This window comes from Typopeltis vanoorti, chromosome 1 (assembly GCF_054136105.1).
Source record: "Typopeltis vanoorti isolate ZY-2024b chromosome 1, IOZ_Tvanoo_1.0, whole genome shotgun sequence".
Lineage (NCBI taxonomy): Eukaryota > Metazoa > Arthropoda > Arachnida > Uropygi > Thelyphonidae > Typopeltis > Typopeltis vanoorti.
In genome coordinates, this window is record NC_143549.1 from 43493898 (window position 1) to 43520439 (window position 26542).

Below are 26542 nucleotides of genomic sequence, written 5' to 3' on the forward strand. Positions count from 1 at the left end.
CTTATCGCGCGCGATAACTTGGAATAACGTGTGTGTGTGTGTGTGTGTGTGTGTGTGTGTGTGTGTGTGTGTGTGTGTGTGTGTGTGTGTGTGTGTGTGTGTGTGTGTGTGTGTGTGTGTGTGTGTGTGTGTGTGTGTGTGTGTGTGTTTGTGTGTGTGTGTGTGTGTGTGTGTGTGTGTGTGTGTGTGTGTGTGTGTGTGTGTGTGTGTGAATTTCTAATCCTAAGGCAATAGTGAATATCACAGACCTATCAATCAAACATCAGCCTACTTCAAACACAGCAATCAAACCAATAAACAACAACTAACCAGTGTCATCCTAAGATAACCATATACATAGCTTCGAGGATGCCAGATGAGACATGGCATCTCAACGGAGATCAACACAAAGAAAAAAATTCCATTTATTTCAGTGCTGTACTTACAGCTCTTAAATATATTAAAGTAAAAATTGTAAATAAATATAATTTACTGTTATTGTATAAATGTTGTAAAAATGTAATCTCATTCAACCGGAAAATTTGTATGAATTTCATTATTAAAAAAACCAGAACAATATGTTTTATAAACGCATAATATATAATCATAAATTTAATAATAAAAATTATTGCATTTTTAGAGAAAAAAAATTATAATTATTATTGTTGTTGCTGTTGTTGTTGTTAAAATAAAAAATAATAAAAAAATATATAAAAAATAAAAAGATAAAAAAATACAAATATTATGATTATTATTATATGATAGTACCTTTTGCTTGCCGGTTTTTTCTCTACATTGTGGGCAACGCCATTTTATACGTTTGTTAGCACCTTTGGCATTCCACATTGATTCTGATAAACCCGACATTGAAAACGCAGTTTCCAGCCATTGCAGTATGTGTTGTCTCCTTTCTGGCTCAATGGCTCAAAGCACCTATTGCAGAACATGCTTAGACATTTTAGCTTGACCTTGACTGGACTGTATCTTTCCTTATTCAGTTAAGATGGTCAGCAGGTCAAAACACTAAATTAGCTGTGTATATAGAAAGCGTGTTCAAACCAATTTTAACTTATGGATCTGAGAGCTGGGTCAGAAGTAAAACACTTGATCAAAGACTAGAGACTGCAGATATGAGAGTCCTGAGAAAGATCAATGGAGTGAAAACAGATTATATCAATGGCAATATCATATTAAAAACGAGGATATTAGGAAAGAACTTGACATTGTCAACATCCAGGAATGCGTTAGCAGAGCTAATCTCAGGTGGTACGGTCACTTAAATAGAATGGCAGAGGAAAGATTAGCAAAACAAGTGTTCTTTGCCAGGTTGGCAGGAAAAAAGACCCGAAAGAAGACCAATGATATTGACCAATGGATTGATAAGTAAAAAGTGCCTTAGAAGACAGAAATATTCTGATAACATGAATGTTGACAGATAACTGATTGATTTGGAAGAAAATTGTTGATCGGAAGTTGATAATGAAGTAAGTTTTTCGTGTAGTACTATCATATCCTGTACACCCTCCTAAGTTTACATATCAGGAATGTGATGATGTTGATGATAAATAAAATCAGAACAACTTATTTTGTAAAAACATTGGAAATTTACCTGGCTAATTCAATAATTATCTTCTCTGCAGAATAAATAAATAAATGAAATATAAAAAAGAAAGAAAAACAACCAAAAATATCAAACTTCTTCTGGTGATCACTTTCTTAAATCAAATGTATGATACATTTGATTTCAGAAATTTTTAATACATTTGTCATAATACATCGGCAGATGCAGTCTTTCCTGTCATAGTTATAGATAATAAATCGGCTTTTTTAATATAATTTTTATCAAATGTTCGTCTGTAGCAACATTCGTTTATAAGGAATATTACATCGGACGTTCTACATGCGAAGGCAGATACAGTTCTCTATTTGTATCACGCGTATTGGCATACTATCCATTCCTAGTTATATGCATTTGTGTCATGGATAGGAAAGATTGCATCTGCCGATGTATTATGACAAATAATAATAATTTTAAAATTATTATTCTATCCCTACGATAATTCTATTACTGCAATATCTTAAGATACATAAAATGACCGATCGAGAATTCATACATTCATCAAAATCATTCTACTATGGTCATTCTATCTTTTTTCTTGCTACACACACACCGGAGAGAACTGTTTCGCATTCCCCTTGAGTCTCTCAGCTGATTGTCTCTCATTCTCTGATTTTCGCCTCCTTTAAGATACCAGACACCGTTCTAGCTTGTGCTTTATACTACTCACGGACTTGCTGATTACCATTTTCTTTAAATTCCCTCCACATGTTTTTCTTTCTTTTTAACTCCTGCTTATTGTTGCACCTCTTCCATTTAATCTCCATTTTATGTATCATCCTTATTCTAAGTTCATTGCGCTACTTGTTCTTTTAAACACCCCTTGATCTTCCAATAATTAATATCTCTCTTCAGTTTGGTCTCCCATGGCACCGCTCTACGCAAGTTTATCACAACGACCTGCTCTATAATTCCACATGTTTTCCTTCTGTACTAAACATTCCACATATTTAGACACCTCCCAGGTCAAAACTGAATAACAGCTGAATAATTGGCGACGATGTAGCCATTTTATTTATAGACAAATTCTCTGATACAGTCACAAGATCTAGCATTATTGATTACCTAGTGCCTTTCATATTTTGTTAATAGGTAATTATTCCTTAGTTACTGCATAAATTCCATTTCCTTCTAACCATATGACATATTTTCCTTCGAGTCTATGTTCCAATAGTTGAAACTCCCTAATAATTATATGCTCTCCGCTTATTGAGCTTATCTGGCGATATATACCCTTGAGCTCTTCTCTAGCTTATAGCAGCAACCGAATAATTTCTCTATCTACCTTCAAAATAATATAGCCGTTACATTCTATACCATGAGCTATATCATATTCGATCAGCCACATCTGGATAATACCAAAAACCTTTAGCAGAAATTAATTAACCAATGCGACAAAGTCCTCCGTTTTGTTCCGAATGCTTCTGGCATTAGTATACATACAGGATACTAGTATCCTGGGTCGAAAATATCCTCACTCTTTGTATTGGCAATCCCCTTCCTATTTACTATTGATACAACAAGAACTAAATTCAAAAATAGCTTTTAATAACTTTTCTCTGATTTTGCGCTTCTGAACCTACACTATTTTACAGCACTTTTTTTAGACTTCAAATATCAAATCTCTTTAAGTACGTTTACCATATGTAAGTCCTGTCGTCTATTCAACTCACTTCACACATCCAAAAACTGTACATAATTTCTGCTGCACAACTTACGCATTAAAGTGTTTGAAATCATGAGCCTCTTTTTCAACTCCCCTTTATCATATCGTGGAACCCCACATTTTTTATTCTTACGCTCTTTTAACAACTTTTTAATATCTTTCCTCATACTATGAACTCATAATACCAATAACCTTTTAGATACTCTGTACTCTTCAAAACAATCGACTGTTTCATTTTTTCTTTTTGAACTCTCATTTCTTATGAATTCTAATAGCCTCGCCAATATCCTCTCATCCAGCCTTCTCGTGGAATCCTCCACTTCAATTTCTCATTGTTTCCTCCTTATTTGAACATTCCTTTCTCTTCTTTCGCTCCCATCTCCTTCCTTTTTCTCTGCTTTCTCTCGCCATACTTTTTTTTTTTGTTTTTGTTTTTGCAGTATCTCAATACCATGCTTCGTCCTGTGAAAGACTCTGCGTAAGCGCGCTATCTCTTTAATTGCAACTAACTTTTAATTCTCCACATCGTTCATACTTTTGTTCTCACTTACAGTAGCATTCCTCTCATCTCCAATACTCTCGCATTGCTCTCATGTCTTCCTTTCATCCCTTCGTCCGTCATTCTCACAGTTTAGTTGAGCTTTTTTATTTCTTTTCTCACGCTTGTACTTCCATTGCCTTTACTTCTCTCGTTCAGTTTCTCATTGCTTTCTCATTCTGCTCACGGTCTTTCACTTCTGGTTTGAACTTCTTGTATTAACTAATTTTATCTGAAGCCTCCTATTCTTTCCGTTCACTCTCTTCAACTCAATCATCATGACACTAATGCTACTGCTAACTAGATATAAATGATCAATAAAAGGTGACACAAGAGATTTTCAAGTAAAGCAGGAACCATAGGCTCAATGGTCTTGCAGTATATATCATGAGTAATATGAAAGTAGATATAAACATCCCTATAAAGTAAATTTATACTTCTAATATTAATGTATAACACTCAATATGAAATAAATAAATAACGAAAGAATATACATATAAAAATGTAAGTCTTAAGTGTCGAATGTTCTCATTTTTAAAGAGTTTTGTTTAAAAAATAAGGGTATCCAAATTACTCTAAATAAGAGATGTAGAAGATGTCAACATTTGCAATGTCAATATTTTCAGGCAATAATTTTCCTCATCTTCAGAAAAAAACCAATAAAAATTTTAGGGATGAAAAAAAAAAGACATACCACTGATACTTATTTATTTGTTTCTCTCATTTGTTTTAAACGTTTATTTAAAAAACATTTGCGCAAAGAATCCATCCTATTTTCTTTCGTTTTGATATAATTATGTGTGGAATTTAATTTCATAATTGAATGCACTGATTTAACATTTTAAAACGCAAGATTTCATGTAAATGAGATTACAGCTATTTCTGAATGTCTTCTGTGCAAGACGATAAAATCAAATATACATTTATATTACTTCGATTAATTTATTTGCGCTGAATCGTCGCATTGATTATTAAAATATTTACATATACAATAAATATCTTGAGTGACATTGCAACTTATAATTTTACAGAATTCAGCACTAAGTGCTTTATTTTCTACATTCATTTCAACTAAAATTTTAATAGTATTTTTGCCTCTATATTATGTATTTACAACACGTGCTTCTAATGTTAACAATGAAGATTATTCAGAATTTTTTGTATAATCATTTTTTAATTATAAGAATCATTTATTACATTATTTTTTCATGTTACATAAAAGTATTATATTAATGATATTATCACATAATACTCAGTATCTTCAGTATCTTCTTTATTGTTGTATACTTTACTAACTGTTTTATTACATAATCTGCTTCTTTGGTTATAAAGATTACATGTCGTTGAGTGAGGCGAGTTAATCCCACCTACTCCGAAGCTTGGGTTAGCTTTTGTGAAGAGAGTGGGTTTAGGCTTCACTATTTATGTTGTTGCTACTGTTTATGTATGGGATGTTAAGGCATTGGATGCTGGTGATTTGTGATGTGTATATTAGATATTTTGGATATTTTAATATGTAATATGAAATATTTGGCTAATTAAATATGTTTCTCGTGTTTACGTGCTTATATTATTCGATGTGTATATTAGTGTTAATGGTATCTTAACTTTGTTGGTATATTTTCCAGAGTTCGTGTTTTAATGTTCTGTAGTTATCTATGTGTTTTAAATTTCTTGGTAGGTTGTTGAGTTGCGTGGGTGTCTGATGTGATCTCACAAAAGACCCGTATGAATAGTTGAAGGGTGTAGGGATGTAGAGAGTTGTTGTGGGTCGTGTTATACGATATGTGTCTCTGTTGTTTCGATAGGATGTTGAAGTAATTCCTTGTTAATGTCATATAGTGTTTCAGGTTTTTAATGCTCAGAATTCTGTGTATCGTCATCTGCTTGTCAGATATTGGTTGTTGCATGTAAGATGTCCAGATCACTGTTGACACGATTTTCCCGTATAGTGTTTCTAATTTTGTTAGGTGGCTGTTTGATGTGTTTGCATAGACTGTTATTCCGTATCTGAGTAGCGATTCGCAGATACCGTGATATAGGAATTTTTTTATGTTGGATGGAATAATGTCTTTAACTTGGAAGAGTTTTGCTGCGATGATCCGGAGTTTGGTATATAGGTATTCTACATGTTTTGTTCATTTAAGGTGGGAATCTATATAGAGACCGAGGTATTTTGCATGTGTTATAGGTTTGATTTCGGAACATTGGCAGGTATTTTTGTTGTTAATGCAGCGGTATGTGTGACAGTGTATCGATAGTGATGCAGGGGGGGGGGGGTATGATTCTTGGGTTGTGTATTATCAACATCTATGTTTTGGTGCCGTTGATTAGAATTGTGTTTTGGTGGAAGTATGTGTGATTTCATTTAGGTCTTGTTGTGCTAATAATAATAATAATAATAATAATAATAATAATAATAATAATAATAATAATAATAATAATAATAATAATAAATTAAATCATTAATGCCATTGGAAATCATAATTAAATATCGCAAGCTATCATGGGTTAAGTCGAAGATCTTAAACTGCAGCATTCTTTCAATTTTATTTGCTAAGTAACAAAATTCGTCGATATACCAAAACTGGGTGTGTGTGTCTTAGCCAAAACTGCAGTTGAAAAGTACATTCTGTGACTTGTAAATATTTTTGGTGCGGTTTAAAGACACAAGTCACAGAATATATTGTTCAACGAATGTTCGACTCTGCAATGTCACTTGAATTGAAACTAAAAACATCTTGGAGGCAGAGTAACTTCTAAATCTCCTACTACTAGTTCTGTATTAATATTTATATTGTATACTGTACACGAATACACACGTACATTTAACAAAAGACCGAAACAAAATCTGAAATAAATATCTAACATTACCACCTATAACTACATAACCTATACCTACCTACCTACCTACAACTAATCTGTTGATTAGTTGTCAGTTGTGCATTATGATGTAGTCATGTTGTTACTGTTAATTAAGTTATTTTCATTACCCTTTCTATGATAAAAGTTGATAATGTTGTTCGTGTTGAGTATTATATCGTACTTAATATAGTTTTCTTTTAAAATTATTTTAGCTCAACTTAATCAAATTAGATCAGTGACCTTTTCCAAACTGCTATGCTATTTAACTGGAATCAGGGAAATCCAAGAGTGGGCATTTAAACCAAATTCAGCTGGGTAAGTTGTTTTCATTATGCGCTAAATTTTCAAAAAAAAAAAAAAAGATAATTACTTCGGAAATTTGTGAAATAAACCTTGAACCGTTTTACTTCACGAAGGATTGAGGCAAAGACTGCCGCACCAAATTATAGAATAGACTGAAGAAGTGCCAGGATCCAAGAGCGATGGATTAACAGCAGGATTTATTTTAGCAATTGACCAGAAATGTTACAAATTACTGGAAATTGCTACTAGAAAGGGTTCCGCGGGGCTCTCATGAGGCTCTAGTTACTTGTTTTATTATCTAAGAATGCAATTTCCAAGCTTAAAATGCAAGAAGGCCTTACGATACAAGTGTTATCGAAGGATTGAGGCAAAGACTGCCGCACCAAATTATAGAATAGACTGAAGAAGTGCCAGGATCCAAGAGCGATGGATTAACAGCAGGATTTATTTTAGCAATTGACCAGAAATGTTACAAATTACTGGAAATTGCTACTAGAAAGGGTTCCGCGGGGCTCTCATGAGGCTCTAGTTACTTGTTTTATTATCTAAGAATGCAATTTCCAAGCTTAAAATGCAAGAAGGCCTTACGATACAAGTGTTATCGAAAGATTTCGCACATTCTGTAAAATAATCAAGTTTATTCTTAAGATCACTTTGGTTGTGTATCAAGAGTCTGCATAACAGTTCAAACTCTGGACGAAGATTATATACTGAATGTTATGAAGCGATATATTCTCCCCCCCCCCTCCTGAATTGATGCTGTTGTTGAAAGGCTTTCAGGCAAGTTACGTTTCTTGAACTAAAAAAACAGACCAGTTTTAACCATATAGTGCAAAATGAACAAGACGAAGTATATTAACTTAGATAGCCATAGTTTATATATGTTCATTTAGACACCAACTTTATACTTTCATTCTCTTCTCAGGGCAGGTGGCTGTTTTATTTCATAAGAGAGTGACATCGGAACAGATGATAATGAATACAGAACGGTTCTGTGAATTTATTTACGTTAATTAATGTGTGCTTATTAGTAAAAATTGTTGCTTCAATTTCACAGTTTAAACTTTCATTTGCATTTATAAAATACATAAATAATTCCTTTGTAAATGCATGTTATAAGGCTTTGATAAGACCACACCTGGATTACTGTGCACAAATTTGGTCTTCTGGGTTCTAAGGGGATAAAGAAGCTGTGGAAAGGGTGCAAAGAAGAGTTTCAAAGATTATATCCGGATTATGGGATTTAGATTATGAAGACAGATTGCGAGTATGTGGATTGCAGACTCTGGTTAACAGGAGAAAGAGGAGTGATATGATAGAGGCCTATAAACATTTGAATGGGTGTTATAGGATTTCAAATGATGGAATTTTTCGTTATATGGAAGGCGGAGAGAGAACACGGGGGCATGCATGGAAGTTAAGGTTGTTCTCAGTCAAGAAAGGGGGTAAGAGCTACGTTTTTCTCCCAGAAAGAGCAGTGAGTCAGTGTAATAATTTGCCCTTACGGGTAGTGAGTAAATGAATTTAAGGGAAGGTATGATATCTGGGTTGGGTCATTTACAGCCTCCCTCGATGAGTCCTTGACTCCCTATAAGTTTCAGATAATTAATAATAATAATAATAATAATAATAATAATAATAAATGTTTATCTTGATCTCAGTTTTTTATCCTATTTTAAATAAATATTTTGATTATGTCTAACACCATTAATTGAACCACTGACTGATGTTATATCCTTCTCGGGAGTCTTCGGAAAATAAATAGCAATATCTATATTTTATTTTCTTAATGGTGGTACAGTTTGATTAAGCTGAATGTAGTTTCATTTAATTTAGTTGAATGAACATATTACATTCCACAATTTGAAGTCGCTAATTTTGATGTTTAAAACTTTAACAAAGTTATCAATAATTTTTCCTAATTATTTTTGTTGTCTCTTTAGAAATCCAATGATGACTTGCAACAGAAATTCTCCAATTGATCTCTCTATTTTCTAATCAGAGGAAAACGAAAACTACATGGTAATGTATGTTTTCTTATATATATATAAATTTATTAATAATAAAAATAATAATTAGATTATAATACTGTAGTAAAAGCTAATTAAGCAATGGAAATTTTAAAATGCCTAATACTATTATAAAATCACCTACCATAAAAAGATGTATTTATTAAACTCATATTAACTTTATTTTTTCATGAAAATATTTTAATAAAATTATATAATACGTAGTTTTATATTTGATAATTACTAATAGATAATAAAATGTTAATGTTTAAAAACTTACAAAAAACAGTCGAATCCGAATGTGTGTCTTTGTAAACACACAATAAACTTGGTTATTTTACTCCTAATCCCAAGTAAGCAAACAGTTAAGTTTGCGCCTGAACGTAGATCAAGTCTAAAGGTGGGGCAACACCAGGGCAACTCATTGTAAAGGTGGATAAAGATCTGATCACTATTCTTGGTATTTTCCATAATGTAAATCACATCTCACTAAGAGATGTATACTGCAATACATTATGGGTGGGGTTACTACCTAGACCGGTTTCAACCTTATGAATAAATAATAAAGCCGTCTCTAAAAATTCGGACAATCCCTAGGCCACTCAATTGTTGGCGAAAGACCATCCATCTCAGCGTTGGCCTTCCACCCACCACCACCGAGCAGAACCGCTTATATTTCAAAAAAAAGCATTCACCGACAAAGCCCCTCACCGGGACATGCCGGAAAACACCTTCCCCGGAGACTCAAATTGCTCCCTTAAGACAAAATAAGAGAGCAAACTCAATATAATATAATATCCCCCCCACCGATTTCAACCTTTTTTGAGATATCCTCAGTGAGTAGCTAGACCCTCAACACCAAGGTTTTAGTAATACAGAGCCTTATCAATTTTACCTATACAAGTTGCTACAAGGTATTTTTATTTTGAATAAGAATCTCTGGAGAAGTTAAATATATAAATAAGTTTTTTACCTTGGGTAATGTATATTAGAGTTACCAAGTAATTTTATAAAGATAATTAAATAAGGTAAAAAAACTCATTTACATCTATATCTCCTCCAGAGGTTCTTATTCAAAATAAAAACACCTTGTAGCAACTTGTATAGGTAAAGTTAATAAGGCTCTGTATTACTAAACCTTGGTATTTAGGGTCTAGCTACTCACTGAGGAGACCTCAAAAAAGGTTGAAACCGGTCTGGGTAGTGACCCCACCCATAATGTATTGCAGTATACATCTCTTAGTGAGATGTGCTTTACATTATGGAAAATACCAAGAATAGTGATCAGATCTTTATCCACCTTTAAAATGAGTTTCCCTGGTGTTGCACCACCTTTAGACTTGAACTACGTTCAGGCGCAAACTTAACTGTTTGCTTACTTGGGATTAGGAGTAAAATAACGAAGTTTATAAAATTACTTGGTAACCATAATATAATTACCCAAGGTAAAGAAACTTATTTATTTATATATATATATATAAATAAATAAGTTTATTTATTTATATATATATATAAATAAATATATAGGAGATGTGTCTGCAGGAGATGTATAATAATACATCTCCTGCAGGAGATATTGGCCTTTTCGAGAAAAAAGTGGCTGAGCTTTTTGGGGGGTTGACTTCGAGTCTCCATTTGCAGAACCAACCCACCAGCTTTAGAAGGTTTTCTTGAAGCTTTCTGGTAATGAAATGTGGTCAGAGAAATGTGGTTAGTATTGCTGTATCGTCCGCATACAGGGCCAGGATGAAAGACATCGGATTGTGCAGGATGTCCAACGTGTATATAGACAACAACAATGGAGCCAGTAGGGATCCCTGCGGCACTTCAGCCAAGATATAGTGCTGGGATGAGGTGGGACCATTGATTGTGACTTGTATTGATCTAATCTGAAGAGAATATCGGATTAGATGAACCATTGTTAGTGAGATACCGGCTGAGATAAGTTTGTGTAGCAGTCCGAAATGCCAGATTTTCTCAAATGCTTTGGATTGGTCTAGAAAACCAGCTTCTGTGCACTGGTGCCAGTTAAAGCTGGTGGTGATGTATTCCACAAATCTATGGATTTTTAAGGTACTACTATGGTGTTTCTGAAAGCCGAACTGCTCTTTAGGGAGGGTGTTTAGATCATTTATTGAGGTTTGGAGTCGTGAGAGGATGCCCGTCTCCGCAACCTTACCCAGATTAGAGATGAGACTGATTGGACGATAACTGTGGGGGTGGTGCGGGTCCTTACCAGGTTTATGAATTGGGATTATATCAGCCTGTTTCAAGATGAAAGGAAAATAGTGAAACCTTTAATGATTATAGTCAAGTGCACTGCAGCTTTAAGGGGCAGTAGTTTGATCATCCTATTGAAGAACAATAAAGCTCCTGGACCAGACGGTATTGAGATACCATCTGGTCCAGGAGCTTTATTGTTCTTTAGTTTTTTAATAATATCATATATTTCAACAGGTGATGTGGGTGCAATATGGTTATCTGGGAGCTTGAATATGTGTCTGACCTGTCTGTGGATTTTATATAAGTGATTGAAATCTAAGTTATCGTATGAAGGTTTGCACTGCTCCTCTAGATTATTTACTATGGCTTCTGCCTTGTCTACATCTGTGTGAAATAGGCCGTGGTTAGAGATTATGGAGGATCTGGTTTTATTTCTGATGTTTCTCAGTAATCCCCAGATAGAGTGATCAATAGGTGAGATAGAGGCTAACTTTTCATCCCAAACTTGGTTTCTATGAGTTTTAATTGCATCTCTCACTTCCCCGTTCAATCTATTAAGAACTGTTTTGTCTTGAGGTGCGCGAATGCTACAAAATCTCTTCCTAGCTCTGTTCTTCTCTCTGATCAAGTCCATAATATCCTCGGGCACACGACCATGTTTGTGAACAGATTTGTAGAAGGTGGCAACCGTTATAGTGGACTTAATTTGTTAGGTGAGGTTAGTCACTGCAGATTCCACATCTGCTTCTGTGTATATGTGAGTGACAGAACCAATTTGATCCCTAAGTGCTTTAGACAATCTGTCCTACGATATGCATGAGTGAGAGGGAGGAGACAGGTATTCTCGTTCTCCCAGTTGCAGTAGAATTGGGTTGTGATCCGATGACAGCTCGTTTAGTGATTTAAGGTAAATCACTAAACGAGTGATTTACCTTAAAAATCTAGTGGAGGTGCTGTACTGAAGTTGAATGTATTGCAGGATAGCTATATCCAGGATTTCAGCAGTGCCAAACGTTCTGAGATGAGTTGGTTCGGTAGGTCCAGTTACAACAGCATAATTTGATCCTATTTAGTTAGAAAGGATGCAACCATTCTTGTTGGTGGTTATACAATTCCAAGCAGGGTGTTTGGAGTTTAAATCCCCAGCAATAATGATGAGTACTCTAACTCCCAAAATGTCATTTAGATCAGCGTGCAGTAGAGGTTTTAAGGGTGGATTGTAAGCTGAATACATTTCCAATCTGCCGGCAGAGCTGCTGAAAACTTCCAAGCCTAATTTCAAGGTTATTGGTTGGGGGGGGGTCACAGAATGGTGCTTAATATAATTTTTAATGAAGATGGCAGTGCCACCCCCTCTATAGTTGGATCTGTCATTTCTGTACATGAGATAACCCCGTATTTGGGGACTGTCTGATGGTCTAAGATGAGTTTCACTGATTAGTATAATATCTGGTTGGTATCTGCAGGTGAAATCATATAGTTCCAGAATTTTGTTCATTAAGCCGTTTGCATTCCATGCAATGATCTGAAGGGAGGCTGGAATAAGTTATTTTTTGCTGGAATGAGTATATTTTTATTCATTTATTATTACTGTGAAGATGGCCTGTGTTTCCGTAGGAATCATTTAGTGGAGGTTGCTGAAGGATTAGACAGGCTGATATCTTGTAGCATGTTAGCTAGAGAGGCCGTAATAACTGCTGTCAGATTAGTAGGTGCTGTTGGCTGATTTTGTTCTGATGTTGGTTTGTTTGTGCGGGCCACTCAGCATAACTTTTTGTTTGCCTTTGACTTCCACTGTCTTTGAAGGTCACCGACTGTTGCTGCCGAGTCTCAGACTGTGGAGCGGGGGGCCTCAGGTGGTCTTTTACTAGAGGAAGAGGGCGGTTTAGCTGTCTCCATCCGTCAGTTCTTTGGGTGCTGAGTACATTCCTTGTAGCTCGCCGGATGAGGCCACCACAGTTGGCATATTTAGCCGAGGTAGGTTTTAGCTTTGCGCAGGTGTTCGTGGGGTGGTTCTTAGCACATTTCAGGCATTTGCTTGCAGAGCCTTTGAGCATGGCCAAAATTTGGCATCTATGGCATTGACCAGTAGTTGCCCTTTTACGGAGTGGCTCTGGAGTGATCCGGAGTCCACAGACTGATGTTAAATCATAGATATTCTTATAGGCTTTGTGGATTTCATCTAGGACCAGAGGCATCGGGGTTTTGTCCGCTGTAGTCTTTTGTCCGGACCTCCACCACCTGGACCTGCCTGGTGGTTGAGGTCCGCCTCAATTTCATCCGTAGTTATATCCTCCATGACACCCCGCAGTACCACCTTCAGATTTTTCTCCGAACCAAGAGAATGTGTGTGGTATTGAATATTGCTAGAGTCTAACATTTAGTTTCCTGTAGTCTGTCACAGTAGCCGGCTGAGTTTTTATACCATCATCAGTGTTCTTGGCTGAGAGATACTGTATCTGAGTTTATCATGGTGGACCTTAATTGTGTCCATCTTTTCTTTTCCCGGAGAACTATCGGTGGAACCCTCTCTTTCGTGACGGTCGAGGGATTAGAACTGGGAGTATCCTCATCCATATCAAATTCTATGGGAGGTTCTGTGTCAGCGGTTTTGCGCTTCTTGCGCACACGAACATCTTCAAAGTCTGGCGGGAGACTGCAACTGAGTAATGAGCTCCTCACTTGTATCGTCCGAGTTATCTTCTGTGATTGCAGAGGGTAGGAATGAGTCAAAAAGCTTAACTTTTCCCTGCCAGCCATCACTCAGCAGTTTTCCCAATCTGAGGAATTCATTATAAAACTCCTCGAAAATGGTCTCGTTTAGAGATTTTGCCATGGTAATGAAGCGTTATAGAAAATTACAGTAATCCTGTGGATTGGATCCACTAGAAAATCCCGTCCAGCAGTACGCTATATAATTTAGTATGGCCTATGATTAGGCTTAGAAGATGGTTTCCAATGGAACTAGAAATTTGGAAATTAAAGTATTTACTCACCTGCAACTTACAAAAATTTTCGTGATCAAAATGCTTGATCAACACATGTGAACATAATACTCGTCAATAAAGCATAAATCGCTTAAAAATTATCAGATTCGCAATTCACCATCAATAATCAAAAATATAAATACATGAAACTAACACGCGAGTCGCCATCTTTTAATCACTTCCTTATATATTACACCTCCCGATGCGGACAATAACTTTTTGTTTACGCTGATGTAACCGCATGGCAAAGCCTGCACCCCAAATAACATTTCTGGCTAGATGGGTGAAGCAAAATTGCTTTTCGTATTTTGCTTCACCCATCTTATCTGAATCGATGCGGACGCAGGACCTATATGTATGGAGCCGCGGGTGAAATTGCTACTTTTAATTATCAATATGAATTTCATTGACCGGTGTAAGGCTGCTGTCCTATTTATTGAAGGTTAGAATTGGCTCGAAAAATTTTATCTTAGGTTTTCAGAGAAACGTTTTCAGATTATGATAAAAAATAATAAAAATGCAGATAAAATATAAATTTAATAAAAACGTAGTTCATGAATGGTAACACAATTTTAAGATCCAGAGATGACAACACACAACTAAGGCTGTCTTGTGTTCATAATCCTAACTGGTATTACTGTCTGAAACTGTTGATTTATACGACCGATTTTGTTGAGGTCCTTGGAAAAAACAGAGGAGTACGCCAAACGTGGATTGTCTTGAGAAATAGTTGATAATAAATAAATAAATAAATAAAATTTAAACAAAATGGAGATAGAAAGAGAGGTCTCTGTACTCGTGACTAGAACCGAAATTATGACGGTCTCTATAACTCCGTTTTATTTATTTATTTATTAAATAGTCGGAATAATTCATTAACGTCACCAGTTGCCTCTTGACTTGTAACAGGTGGAGTTAAAGAGAGAAGTTGGCTCACACATTACTATGGTTATTAATGTAAAGTAATAAATTGGCCTATTGTAAATTGTAAGCGTGCTTTGTTGAGTGTTCCTTAAATAGTTGTGCACATACTTATCTTAGCCCAAGATGCATCTTACATTTTGTGCTTCTTTTAAATGCATAAAATCTGAATTTTTCTCCAACTAATTAGTTGCGAATTTAATTAAAATTTAGAAAACATCTTTCAGCTGCTATCAAGATGCGAAAAACAGGACTTTTCTAGAAAGAATTTAACTTGAAATGGGTCCTGTTTATTTTATTTTTTAATTTTATAATACATTTTTAATATATAAATTTTTCCATCGCTTACCTATTCCACTTATTAGTGGGATAGGAATTAATTCGTCAATAGAAATCGTTTGACCAATCAACCAATGAATCAATTTACGTAATCTCGAGAAAGATTATTTGTTATTAAGAACAAAGGGTTATGCTGTATATGACCGCTACGTGTGTCTTACTTAAGCACAAGTCTTTCGTCGCTACGGTTTAACTACGACATAAACAAGATTCCCGAATTAGGAACAGCGTAATTCTCTGATATTTTGATAAAAATTCATTTATAATTCACACTTAAATTTTGATTATCTAATATAGGAAGACTACGAAAGCGGAAAGTTGAAATCAAACTATCTGAAAGGACTCATATCTAGGTTTCCCATAACAAGTGCTTTTACCACGAGATGGCGACAGATAACAGGAACAATCATCCATTTTTTCGTTGGCTAGCTGTTAAGTTACTTCTAGATGTCATTTGCACTAAAAAAATCGGCCAGATCAGTGAAGCAGATATTTTACTGACATATAAAAATATTGATAATAATAATAATAATAATAATAATAATATGGTGAGTCCTGTAATTTCAATTCTTTAAAATATACTAATAGGAAACGGTCTAGAGACCATAAAAGCCAGTTTAGTAGACCTTGTGCAAGAACTCTTTAATAAACAGAACGAACAAATAACAAAAAAACTAGAAGATTTGGTAAAATATAATAATTTAGCAGTGTTGAAAACGGTAAAAGACATTAAAATGAGCATTAACGCACTAAATGACAGGCAACACAATTTGATAAAAGAGACATCCGAACTCCGTCAAGGACTTCATTCTCTAAAACTACAATACGAACGTTTAAATCAGCAACAACATAAAGAAGAGCTTGTCATAAGCGGTCTTCCTGAAACTGCACCTACAGAAAACCTCACAGAGATGTTTTAAAATTAGGCCATGCAGTTGATATTCCCCATTCAGACCGTAAATCGGATTCCTAGGAAGAGAGCAAAAACCAATGCCACGACCTGCACCAGTCATAATTCATCTTACGAGCAAGTCCACAAGAGACAATCTCATAAAAGCCAGCAGGAAGAAAAAAACAGTTGCCAAGGGCTTGAAGGCACAGCAAGACAATACACCAATCTTCCTATCCAAATATTTAACACCATTCAACCAGAATCTGTTGTACCAAGCAAGAAAAGCAAAAATAGAAAAAAAAATACCAATTTTTGTGAACTAGAGATGCCAAGGTATTCATAAGGAAGTTACAAACTTCAAAGCTGATACAAATTAAAAGCTCAGAAGACATAGAAAGGCTGCCACTGTGAAAAAAAGCCTCCTAATTAACTCAAAAAGAAGCCCACAATAAAAAAGAATGTGAACTATCATGCAATAACACAGGATATATCGGCAATTTCATTTCGATCAGACCTTTCAGATCACTCATTTTACCTCCCAAACACCTGCCTACTTCCATCACAGCAACCAAATCAATAATATATATATGTAACCATCCTCAGATAAGCTAATTACAAAGCTTCGAGGATGCAGTTGAGACATTACACCCCAGTAGTAGTAGTATTTATCTAACATTATTTACTTAACATTCTGTAATGAATACTCGTAGTAAACGGAAAATGTGATAGTAATACTTCAGTTATATATTTAAATTTAAAATTATATATTTAATTTATATATTTAAATTTTAAAAAATATTATTATGTAAACTGCAACATAAGTAATATTATTTAACTTGTTTAATTGTGAGTAATTAAGTGTAAAGTATACTATGATTATTATTAATGGTAATAATATATGCTTTTTACTTGTGTCAATGAGAAATTCTGCAAATGGTAATGATATTACAAGTAATTATAATTTTTATTGAACCATTCGCAAGAAAAAGTTGCATTGTTGCCTAAATTTTAGTATATTCATGTAATTATTGGAGAGATAATAAACTATTATTATTATTATTTAAAAAATCATCATCATTATTATTAACGTTTTACTTAACAGCGTGTAACGAATACTTTTGTCTTAACCTTTAATAACATTAATGTGTACTGAATATATGTAGTGAAACTGTAATAGTAATACCTCATTATATATTTGGAATTATGCTGTATATTATACTAAGGATAATAAATTTTGTCATTGTCAAAAAATATATATACAGTATATATATTATTAAGTGTTTCCAGGAAGGGAGGTTTCAGTCAACCTCTCCCTCAAACGATTTAATATTAAATGACTCACCATACGCCATTCAAAGAACTTGAACCTCACATTCTATTTTAGTATTTTAACTACTATTTTATTATCATATCTTCCTTCCTCTTTACATTTCTTGTTCAGTACTAAATGTAGAGTACAGTGATTTTTTTAAATATAAATATATTTTTTTTTCAGTATCAATATCATAGCTTATTATTTTACAGCCTATTTGCATAAACACATTTTGTTTTAATATCAGTATCTTCATTATTATTATACTCTTTACTGACTGTTTTGTAACATAATCTGCAGTCTTTGATTATGAGGATTTCGTGTAGATAAGTGAGGCAGAGTGAGGTGGAGATGATACTAGTTCGAATTTTAGTCTTTTAGTATAAATCATTGGCCAGAAGAAAGAAAGGAAGGAATGGCGTTGCTAGAGACTCGCCTATCACTTAATAATTCCCATTTCTACTTCAAAAAAACAAAAACAATTTCCAAATGCTTACACTAAAAAAACAAAAGGCTGATCTTCATTAAATAGTAAAAAATGTCCAGTCATTATATTTCTAATTTTAAAATAGATTAATATGTTTTGGCATTCAGATTCGCTATTTACTGTTAGGGTCTAATTTTTCAAAGGTTATACAGTTGCAACATCAGATCTCCATTTATCATACTAACACGCACGAAATATGTTCTACAGTAAATTCTTTGTGTGTTTTTAAATAAAGATGAGGTAGATGGTCGCATGCAGGACAGCCTTACCACGGAAACTCAAGATTTACGTTCACTAAAAACCGAACACTGCACGAAACTAACACATTGTTCACAAAACGTTAGTTGGTTCCACCGTGAATTCAAGTCAGCTCTCAACATTTTTCCTAGTTTTTGAGTTTGAAAACTTTCTGAAACTTACTGATCTCCTCTACGATATCCAATGTGTCATTTCGCATAACGCAGTTACGCGAATTGAGATCCAATCTCGGTTTTGATTTCGGTTCTTGTGAGGGTGTGTTTCCATATCATACATAAATATAAATGTTATCTGTATAAACATGAGCATAAGCTGATTATATATTCCATTGTTTCAAACTTTAAACTTTTATTTTTTTTTATTTCACATGTTTTGTGATTCTTTATCCAATATTATTTTCTCTTTCAGTGCACTCCTTGCTCTTAAAGAACACCGGAACGGACCTATAACGAAGTGACCTTCAATGAAACCAACACCTTTTCCTAATAATATCATATGACACCACACCATATGTAAGGTGTCATGTGTAGTATCGCATGACACCACACCACACATACATGGTGTCATGTGTAGCATGGCAAGACACCGCACCATATGTATGGTGTGATGCATAGTATCGCAAGACACCACACCATATATGTATGGTGTCATGTGTAGTATCGCAAGACACCACACCATATGTATTGTATGGTGTCATGTATAGTATCGCAAGACACCACACCATATATGTATGGTGTCATGTGTAGTATCGCAAGACACCACACATATATGTATGGTATCATGTGTAGTATCGCAAGACACCACACCATATGTATGGTGTCATGTATAGTATCGCAAGACACCACACCATATATGTATGGTATCATGTGTAGTATCGCAAGACACCACACCATATGTATGGTGTCATGTATAGTATCGCAAGACACCACACCATATATGTATGGTGTCATGTGTAGTATCGCAAGACACCACACCATATATGTATGGTATCATGTGTAGTATCGCATGACACTACACATGTAGTGTAACAGATGTACTCTATTAGATCCGACAAACGTCTTCAGGTTTCTGAATACGATTTGTCCAATGAAATAAAATTTTTCAAACACAGTTTTTGGTGTATCATTGAACAAAACGAGAATTCATTGAATAAGAATGCATTTATTTAGAATTAATGAAGAAACAAGTAACACTTGAAGGGAGATAAAACGGGTTTATATTTCCACTGCTTGTATACAATGAGAATTGATTTATTTTTCTCGAGGAATAAGTCAGATTTGCAATATCTGCCTTCTCATATATAGGCTTACTGCTCATTGTATAACATTCTTATAAATATTTCTTTCGCCATGACGAGGATTGAACCTTGACTTACCTACCATTCTAGTTAAAAAATCACAAGGAGAAAATGTTTTAATAGAAATCTCACACAAAAGTTTTTGAAAGCGTACTCCGAGATGAGGAAAAAAATTGAAATTTATCAGTGTGTTGGGTGTAAAGTTTGCGAAATAATGGTTGGTTCTCTTCTCTGTAAGTTCTGTTCTTTAAGGCAACAGATTCCTTGCTTTCAGGAGAAAACAACAAATCTGGTACGAAATTAATAGAGTACAAAAAACTGTTCCCGGATGAGAAGAGTGGAAAACATATTCGAAACATAAAAAGGATAATCGCTTCTTGACACAGCTCTTGATGAGATTTGAACCACTCTGACCTGCCCTCCTGTAGTAGTTTTTGGTTTCCCACTTATAATAGGAGCACCGATATTTCATTCATTTATAATCCCAACGTCATCATGGATTTTCACGTAAGATACAAAAACTCAATTTCTTCAATAACTACAGATGAAAGATAAGTTTTCCAGTTTATCCGAGTCATTTTCATGGAATAAATTTCCATTTGAAACTAAGTTATTTTATGACTGGAAGAATGATACGCAGAACTTCTAGAAAGTCAAGGAGAATATCAAAAATATAGTTGATATGATCATCATCTGGCCAGATTAAACAAACTACATATGCAGACCACTGAATTAGGAACTTTTATTTAATATCATGCTATCGAACCTGATATTAAATAAAATATCATGTTCGATAAACATCTATGTAACACGCGGACCCTGCACAGGAAGCGGGAATAACGCGTAGTGAAAGAAGAATTTAATATCATGTTATCGTATAGGTATGCGACTGTCAATACTGATCTTCTCCTATCTCCAGAGCTGCTCCCGATCCATTCGGTAAGATATGGATCGGGAACAGCGTTCATGAAATGCTTCAGTCAAATGCTGAACGCTCGGAAGTTCTGTCTATACAAGCCTTTTCAGATGACAGCGATATCGTTTCTGACAGACTGTCTAAGGACCACAGTTACGCCTCTTAAACAAGCAATGTCGATTATTATTCAACTGATTAAACACCAGGAATGTGTCTTCTTTTGAGAAACCAGTCTGTGCTGTTTTGAAAATCGTAGGGCCATGTTTTTCCCATTGTGATCAACACTATTGACGATTACTCTCCAGCAGCATTTTTAAGTAATCGTATAGAACACGTGGTGACCCACGCGACTAAGTATTTTGCTTACAGTTACATAAGTGACGTTTACGTACATCTGCATAAAGGTTTCCAATTCGATAGCCCGTATGTGTATATTTTGGACTTTAGATGATAGTTGTTCTGGTTCTCTTTTCAGGACTGATACCATATTAACCCCAAAATTATGATTACACTATGCGGATGACATATTCATTATCTGGGCAGTTTCAACAAGATAACTGGATAAACATATATTTCAAGCTTGAACTTGAAAATAAGAGGGCATTACCAAATTTCTTTTACAAAATCCTAAAGGTCTTCAAAGAAAACATTCATATTTTCTATAAACCGAAACCCAACACGTGTTGCATATCACTACCACCTGCACACACAAAAAAAGATGGAAATAATCAATACCCTGATAGGTGGAGCTCTGATAGAGAGATATGGTCTTGGTTCCTTTTCTGTAGTAACATAGAGAAGGGAAAGAATGTAAATTCTTCTATCTCAAAAGGAATGCCGGAAGATGAATAATACACAAGTCTCAAGGAACTCAATATCTATTCAAATAGAGAATACAAGGGATCCGTAATCTTGCCTTATAATCCAACATATAACAGGAAAAAATATATGATAATTCGATAACATAGCATAGCATCAAAGTTGCCTTTATATTACCTTCCCATCTCCTAACCTACCTTATCTTTCTCTTAAAAATACAATTTAATAAAATTCACTGTTCAGGAGGCAAAGAAATATAATCCTGGTTAACAAATCAACCAAACTTTGTTAACCTATGTATACGGTTAACAAAGGTCATTCTGTAGTCTATAGGAAACAGAATTGCCTTTCGCGAATTGTAACTAATTCAGCTATAATTCAAAAAAATTTCCGAAAGGTTAATCCTAAAGGCATTAAAAATCAAGCCGTCATATTGCGTCGTTCTTCAAAAACCTTTCGCGCCTGAACGTTTGGAGCTAATTATTACTTCAAAATACATATTCTATAAATAATAAATTTCACTATAACCACAATAATTAACTTTAATTAAATTAAGATACAAATATTTCGTATTGAAAATAACAGTTCATCATCATCAGTGTGTAGAAACCAGCAATCAAAAGAACCGGATTACAAAGTACATGCAGCAGTGGGTGGTTTACCAAATAAAACTGTTACTGCGTGCTAGAAATTAGTATTAATAAATCATAATATTATTAAAATATTATTAAACAACTATTGTTGATGGTTACATAAGATAAAATTCTCCCAAACTTTTGGAAGAGAGAGAGAGAGAGAGAGAGAGATTCGTTCCGATTCAGATTTGGCCGATGTAAAAGGACTTCACACCTTTCTTTGAAAAGGCGTTCATATTTAAACCTGCATGTAAGGAAAATAAGAGCTTTATCCCACTGGATATTGTGTTTAGCGTCAATACTATGTAATGCCAGACCAAACTTTTGAGGCTTCATGTATTCGATTTAATATTGATGTTCTTTAATTCTTTTTTCTACAGAACGGCCTGTTTGTCCAAATTATGTTAGATTACATTCACACGGTATCTGGTAAAAGCCAGCTAATCACAGAGGTGGCAGTTTATGATTTGTAGACGGCAACAGATGAGAAATCTTTTTGATCGGAAAACACACAATCGGTTCCGAGAAGCCGGAAATATAAGGGATTCGAACCCTACGGTTTGTTGAAGCATCCTGAGGTGGTGAAACATAGGAGTCATTTCATTAGGGTTGTAACCATTAAATCCCATTAACTTTTTGATAGCCAGAAATTCTTGTTGTAAGCTTGAGGGAGAGGAGCACACCTTATGTGCTTTATTAATTAAGGACTTGATAGCACCGATTTTTTTAGAGGTGTAATGAGCACACGTTTGATGGATGTATCTGCCAGTGAAGGTAGGTTTTCGATAAACACTGGTTGACAAATTACCGGAGGATGTGCGTGTTAGGCAGATGTCCAAGAATGCTAGACTACCAGTCTTTTCTATTTTCATGGTGAACTGAATGGTTGGTAATGAATGGATGAGAACAAAGTATCTTCTAGATGGTTCAAAAAATAGTTTGCCAAAGGTGGAGACATAGGGCTCTCCATGGCGGTACCTTCAACTTGTCTACTGATCTTGATTTTCCAGCTGAAATATCCTGATTGTATAACAAATTTGGGAAAGAGGGAAACAATGTCAAAGTTAACTAAGAAATCCGACCATGTATTTGAATATCCTTGATTCTTTTCAAGAAAATGTGTCTAATTCTTGATGAATGATCTGGATTGTCCAGTGTGAGCAGTTAATAAATGTGGCAGAAATTTAGCAATTCTATAGGTGGGAGAGTCATTGCAATTCACGATGGGTCTTACTAGATAACCTTCTTCATGAATTTTTCGGAGGCCATATAAACGTGGGGTTCTTCCAAAATGAGTTCGCAACTTGTCCACAGTATTTTGATCTCAGCTTACAACTTCAACAAGCAGCTTATTTAATTGTTTGATTTTGCGTTTTTGTAGGGTTATAATTAATTTCTTGATAGGTGAAAGTCCTGCAAAAGGCAGTTTGTTTTCCTCTCATACTCAGCCTATCCATTATCACTACCGCTTTTCCTTTATATGCTTTCAAAATAGATACATCTATTTTTTTTTTAAATGAAACTAGCGCCCGGGTTTCAGCACTCAATAAATTACATAGAGGTAATTTGCTTTTAAAAAGTGAAGCAGCAACTTCATAGGGTAGTTTATTAGCATCTTCGCTGGAAAGTACTGACAGATTGCTTTCGATGTTATGCAAAAATGCAATACACGGTATGCATTTTGGTACCACAGAAAAGACAAAGCCATGGCCTTTAGCTAATACACCATCAGATAACGGGCGACCAGAAATATTCACAATCCATTTATTAGTGGGAATATTGTCAGGAGTAATTTTGGTTTACGGTATTTTTGCATTCGTATTTACAGGGTGTTCGGGATAAATTTGACATATTTATAATTAATTATATTTTTCCGTAAGTTACATGTATTAACACACACTTCTCTTCATTTAAAAGTTTGGACCCTTCTTCATTCATATACAAGATGTCAGAAAGGATGGATAGCTGGAACCCACCTGAATCATGGAAGAGAATAACTTGTATCATGATGATTCGTGCCCGCCATCAAAATAAGGATATTACGACTGCTGCCCAATGCTCCCTGAATACAGTAAAAACAATCAGGAATGAACTAGAGACTTGCAATGGTGACTACGAGGATGTAGCAAGAAGAAAGATCCCTAGCAGACGATCTGATTGCGTTCGTACAGCAGAATTCCTCGCAAATCTGCAGGAACAGGTGGTGAAGAACCCTGGCATTGGAATTAGGGCTTTGTTCGTGGAGTTGCTAACTGTAGTCAAGCCCTGGATAACAAGGGTAGCCAATGGTAGGCCGTATGTATGGCAGCAGGATTCGGCCCCTTGCCACACCTCTGGGAAAAGTCAAAAATGGTTGTCTGAAAATTTCTACGACTTCACCAGTCCAAATGTTTGGCCTCCAAACTCCCCAGACCTTAACCCCATGGATTATTTTGTATGGGGCGCAGTTGAAAAAGACACCAATCGCACTTCCAGTAATACAAAAGCCCAGTTAATGGATAAAATTAAAACAGTTTTTGCGGCCCTTCCCAGGGAGACTGTAGCATCAGCTTGTTCGAGGTTCCGAAGCGGAATTGAAGCTGTGATCGATGCTAATGGTGGTTATTTTGAGTAAATCTTGTTGATAGTATTGTAATTAACTCTGCCTGTAATGTTTTTTTGTCAATTCATTAAATTTAATAGATACAAAGAAGATTTTCTTTTTCCTTACGAAACTGTCAAATTTATCCCGAACACCCTGTATAAACGAATTTATAAATTCATTTATAAATAAGAAGAACGATATCCAGTAATTTGTCATCGAGGATAGCTGAAATCCTTCTTTAAAGATCTAAAATCGACTGAATATTAGATCCTAAATCTTTTCAGTCCCTCGAAGTTGGTTCCGTATCAAGGAAAAACTTGCGCGAATTTATAAATTGTGTGAGCTCCAGGTGACCGATTTTTCCTATCTTGCCTGCTTGTTTAGTGAATTCTTTCCTGTGAAGGATTGTAAGTCTGATCTTTAAAGGTACATGTGGAATAATTATAAATAATAAATTACACGATAAGCACAGTAATTAACGTTAATGAAATGAAATTACAGATATTTCGTACTGAAAATAACAGTACATCATCAGTATATAGAAACCAGCAATCAAAGGAACCAGATTACAAAGTTCATACAGCAGTCGGTGGTTTACCAATCAAAAACTGTTACCGCGTGCTAGAAATTAGTATTAATAAATAATATTATTAAAATATTATTAAACAACTATTTTTGATGGATACATAAGATAAAAATGTTATGTATTCATCATTAAAAATCAACCTGGGAGAGAGAGAGAGAGAGAGAGACCCGTTCCAATTCAGATTTGGCCCATGTAAAAGGGCTTCACAACTTTGTTTGAAAAGGCGTTCATATTTAAACCTGCATCTATGGAGAAGACGAGCTTTATCCTACTAGATATTGTTTAGTGTCAATACTATGTTGTGCCAGACCAGACTTTTGAGGTTTCATGTATTCGATATAATATTGATGTTCTTTAATTCTTTTTTTTTTTTTTTACAGAACGGCCTGTTTGTCCAAAGTATGTTAGATTACATTCACATGGTATCTGCCAGCTAATGACAGAGGTGCCAGTGTTTGTCTTTTGTAGATTGCAACAGATGAGAAATTATGTTGATAGGAAAATAGGTGGGAATGAGATGATGCTTCTTCAGAATATTACCAATCTGTTCCGAGATGGTAGAAATATAAGGGATTGGAACTCTGTGGTCTATTGAAGCATTCTGACGTGTTGGAATATAACAGTCCATTATCTGCAGCATTTAATTAGTTAGTCAGCTCTGACATTGTTTCTCTCTTTCCCAACATTTCATTATCTGACACTGTTAATTTACTATATGATGATTACCCTCCTGATATTGCAAAGCTTTTTGAATTTGTTATACAATCAGAATATTTCAACTGGAAAAACAAGATCTATAGACAAGTTGAAGGTACCGCCATGGATAGCACTTTGTCTCCACCTTTGGCAAACTATTTTTTTGAACCAGGTAGAAGATACTTTGCTCTGATCCATTCATCACCAACCACTCATTGGTTTCGTTATGTGGATGATGTCTTTACTATTTGGCCTCGTTCTCAAAAGGTACTTACCACTTCCCTACAAAAGATCAATAGCCTTCACACACGCATTCATTTCACCATGAAAAAAGAAAAGGCTGGTAGTTTACCATTCGTGGACGTCCGCCTAACACGCACATCCTCCGGTAATTTGTCAACTAGTGTTTATCAAAACCTACCTTCACTGGCAGATACATCCATCAAACGTATGCTCATCACACCACTCAAAAAATTGGTGTCATCAAGTCCTTAATTAACAGAGCACATAAGGTGTGCTCTTCTCCCTCAAGCCTACAAGAACTTCTCACTATCAAAAGGTTAATGGAATTTAATGGTTACACCCCTAATGAAATGACTCCTATGTTCAAAC

The 26542-nt window shown here is 35.0% G+C and overlaps 1 protein-coding gene across 1 annotated transcript in view; it reads left to right on the plus strand.

Moving 5' to 3' along the window:
- LOC150109932 (salivary peroxidase/catechol oxidase-like) overlaps nucleotides 1–26542 on the plus strand; it is an 86776-nt gene that overhangs the window by 40882 nt on the left and 19352 nt on the right. The window contains exon 12 of the mRNA XM_090399634.1: nucleotides 6879–6981. Coding sequence (XP_090255760.1) covers nucleotides 6879–6981 — 103 coding nt within the window. The remainder of the gene's footprint in view (nucleotides 1–6878; nucleotides 6982–26542) is intronic.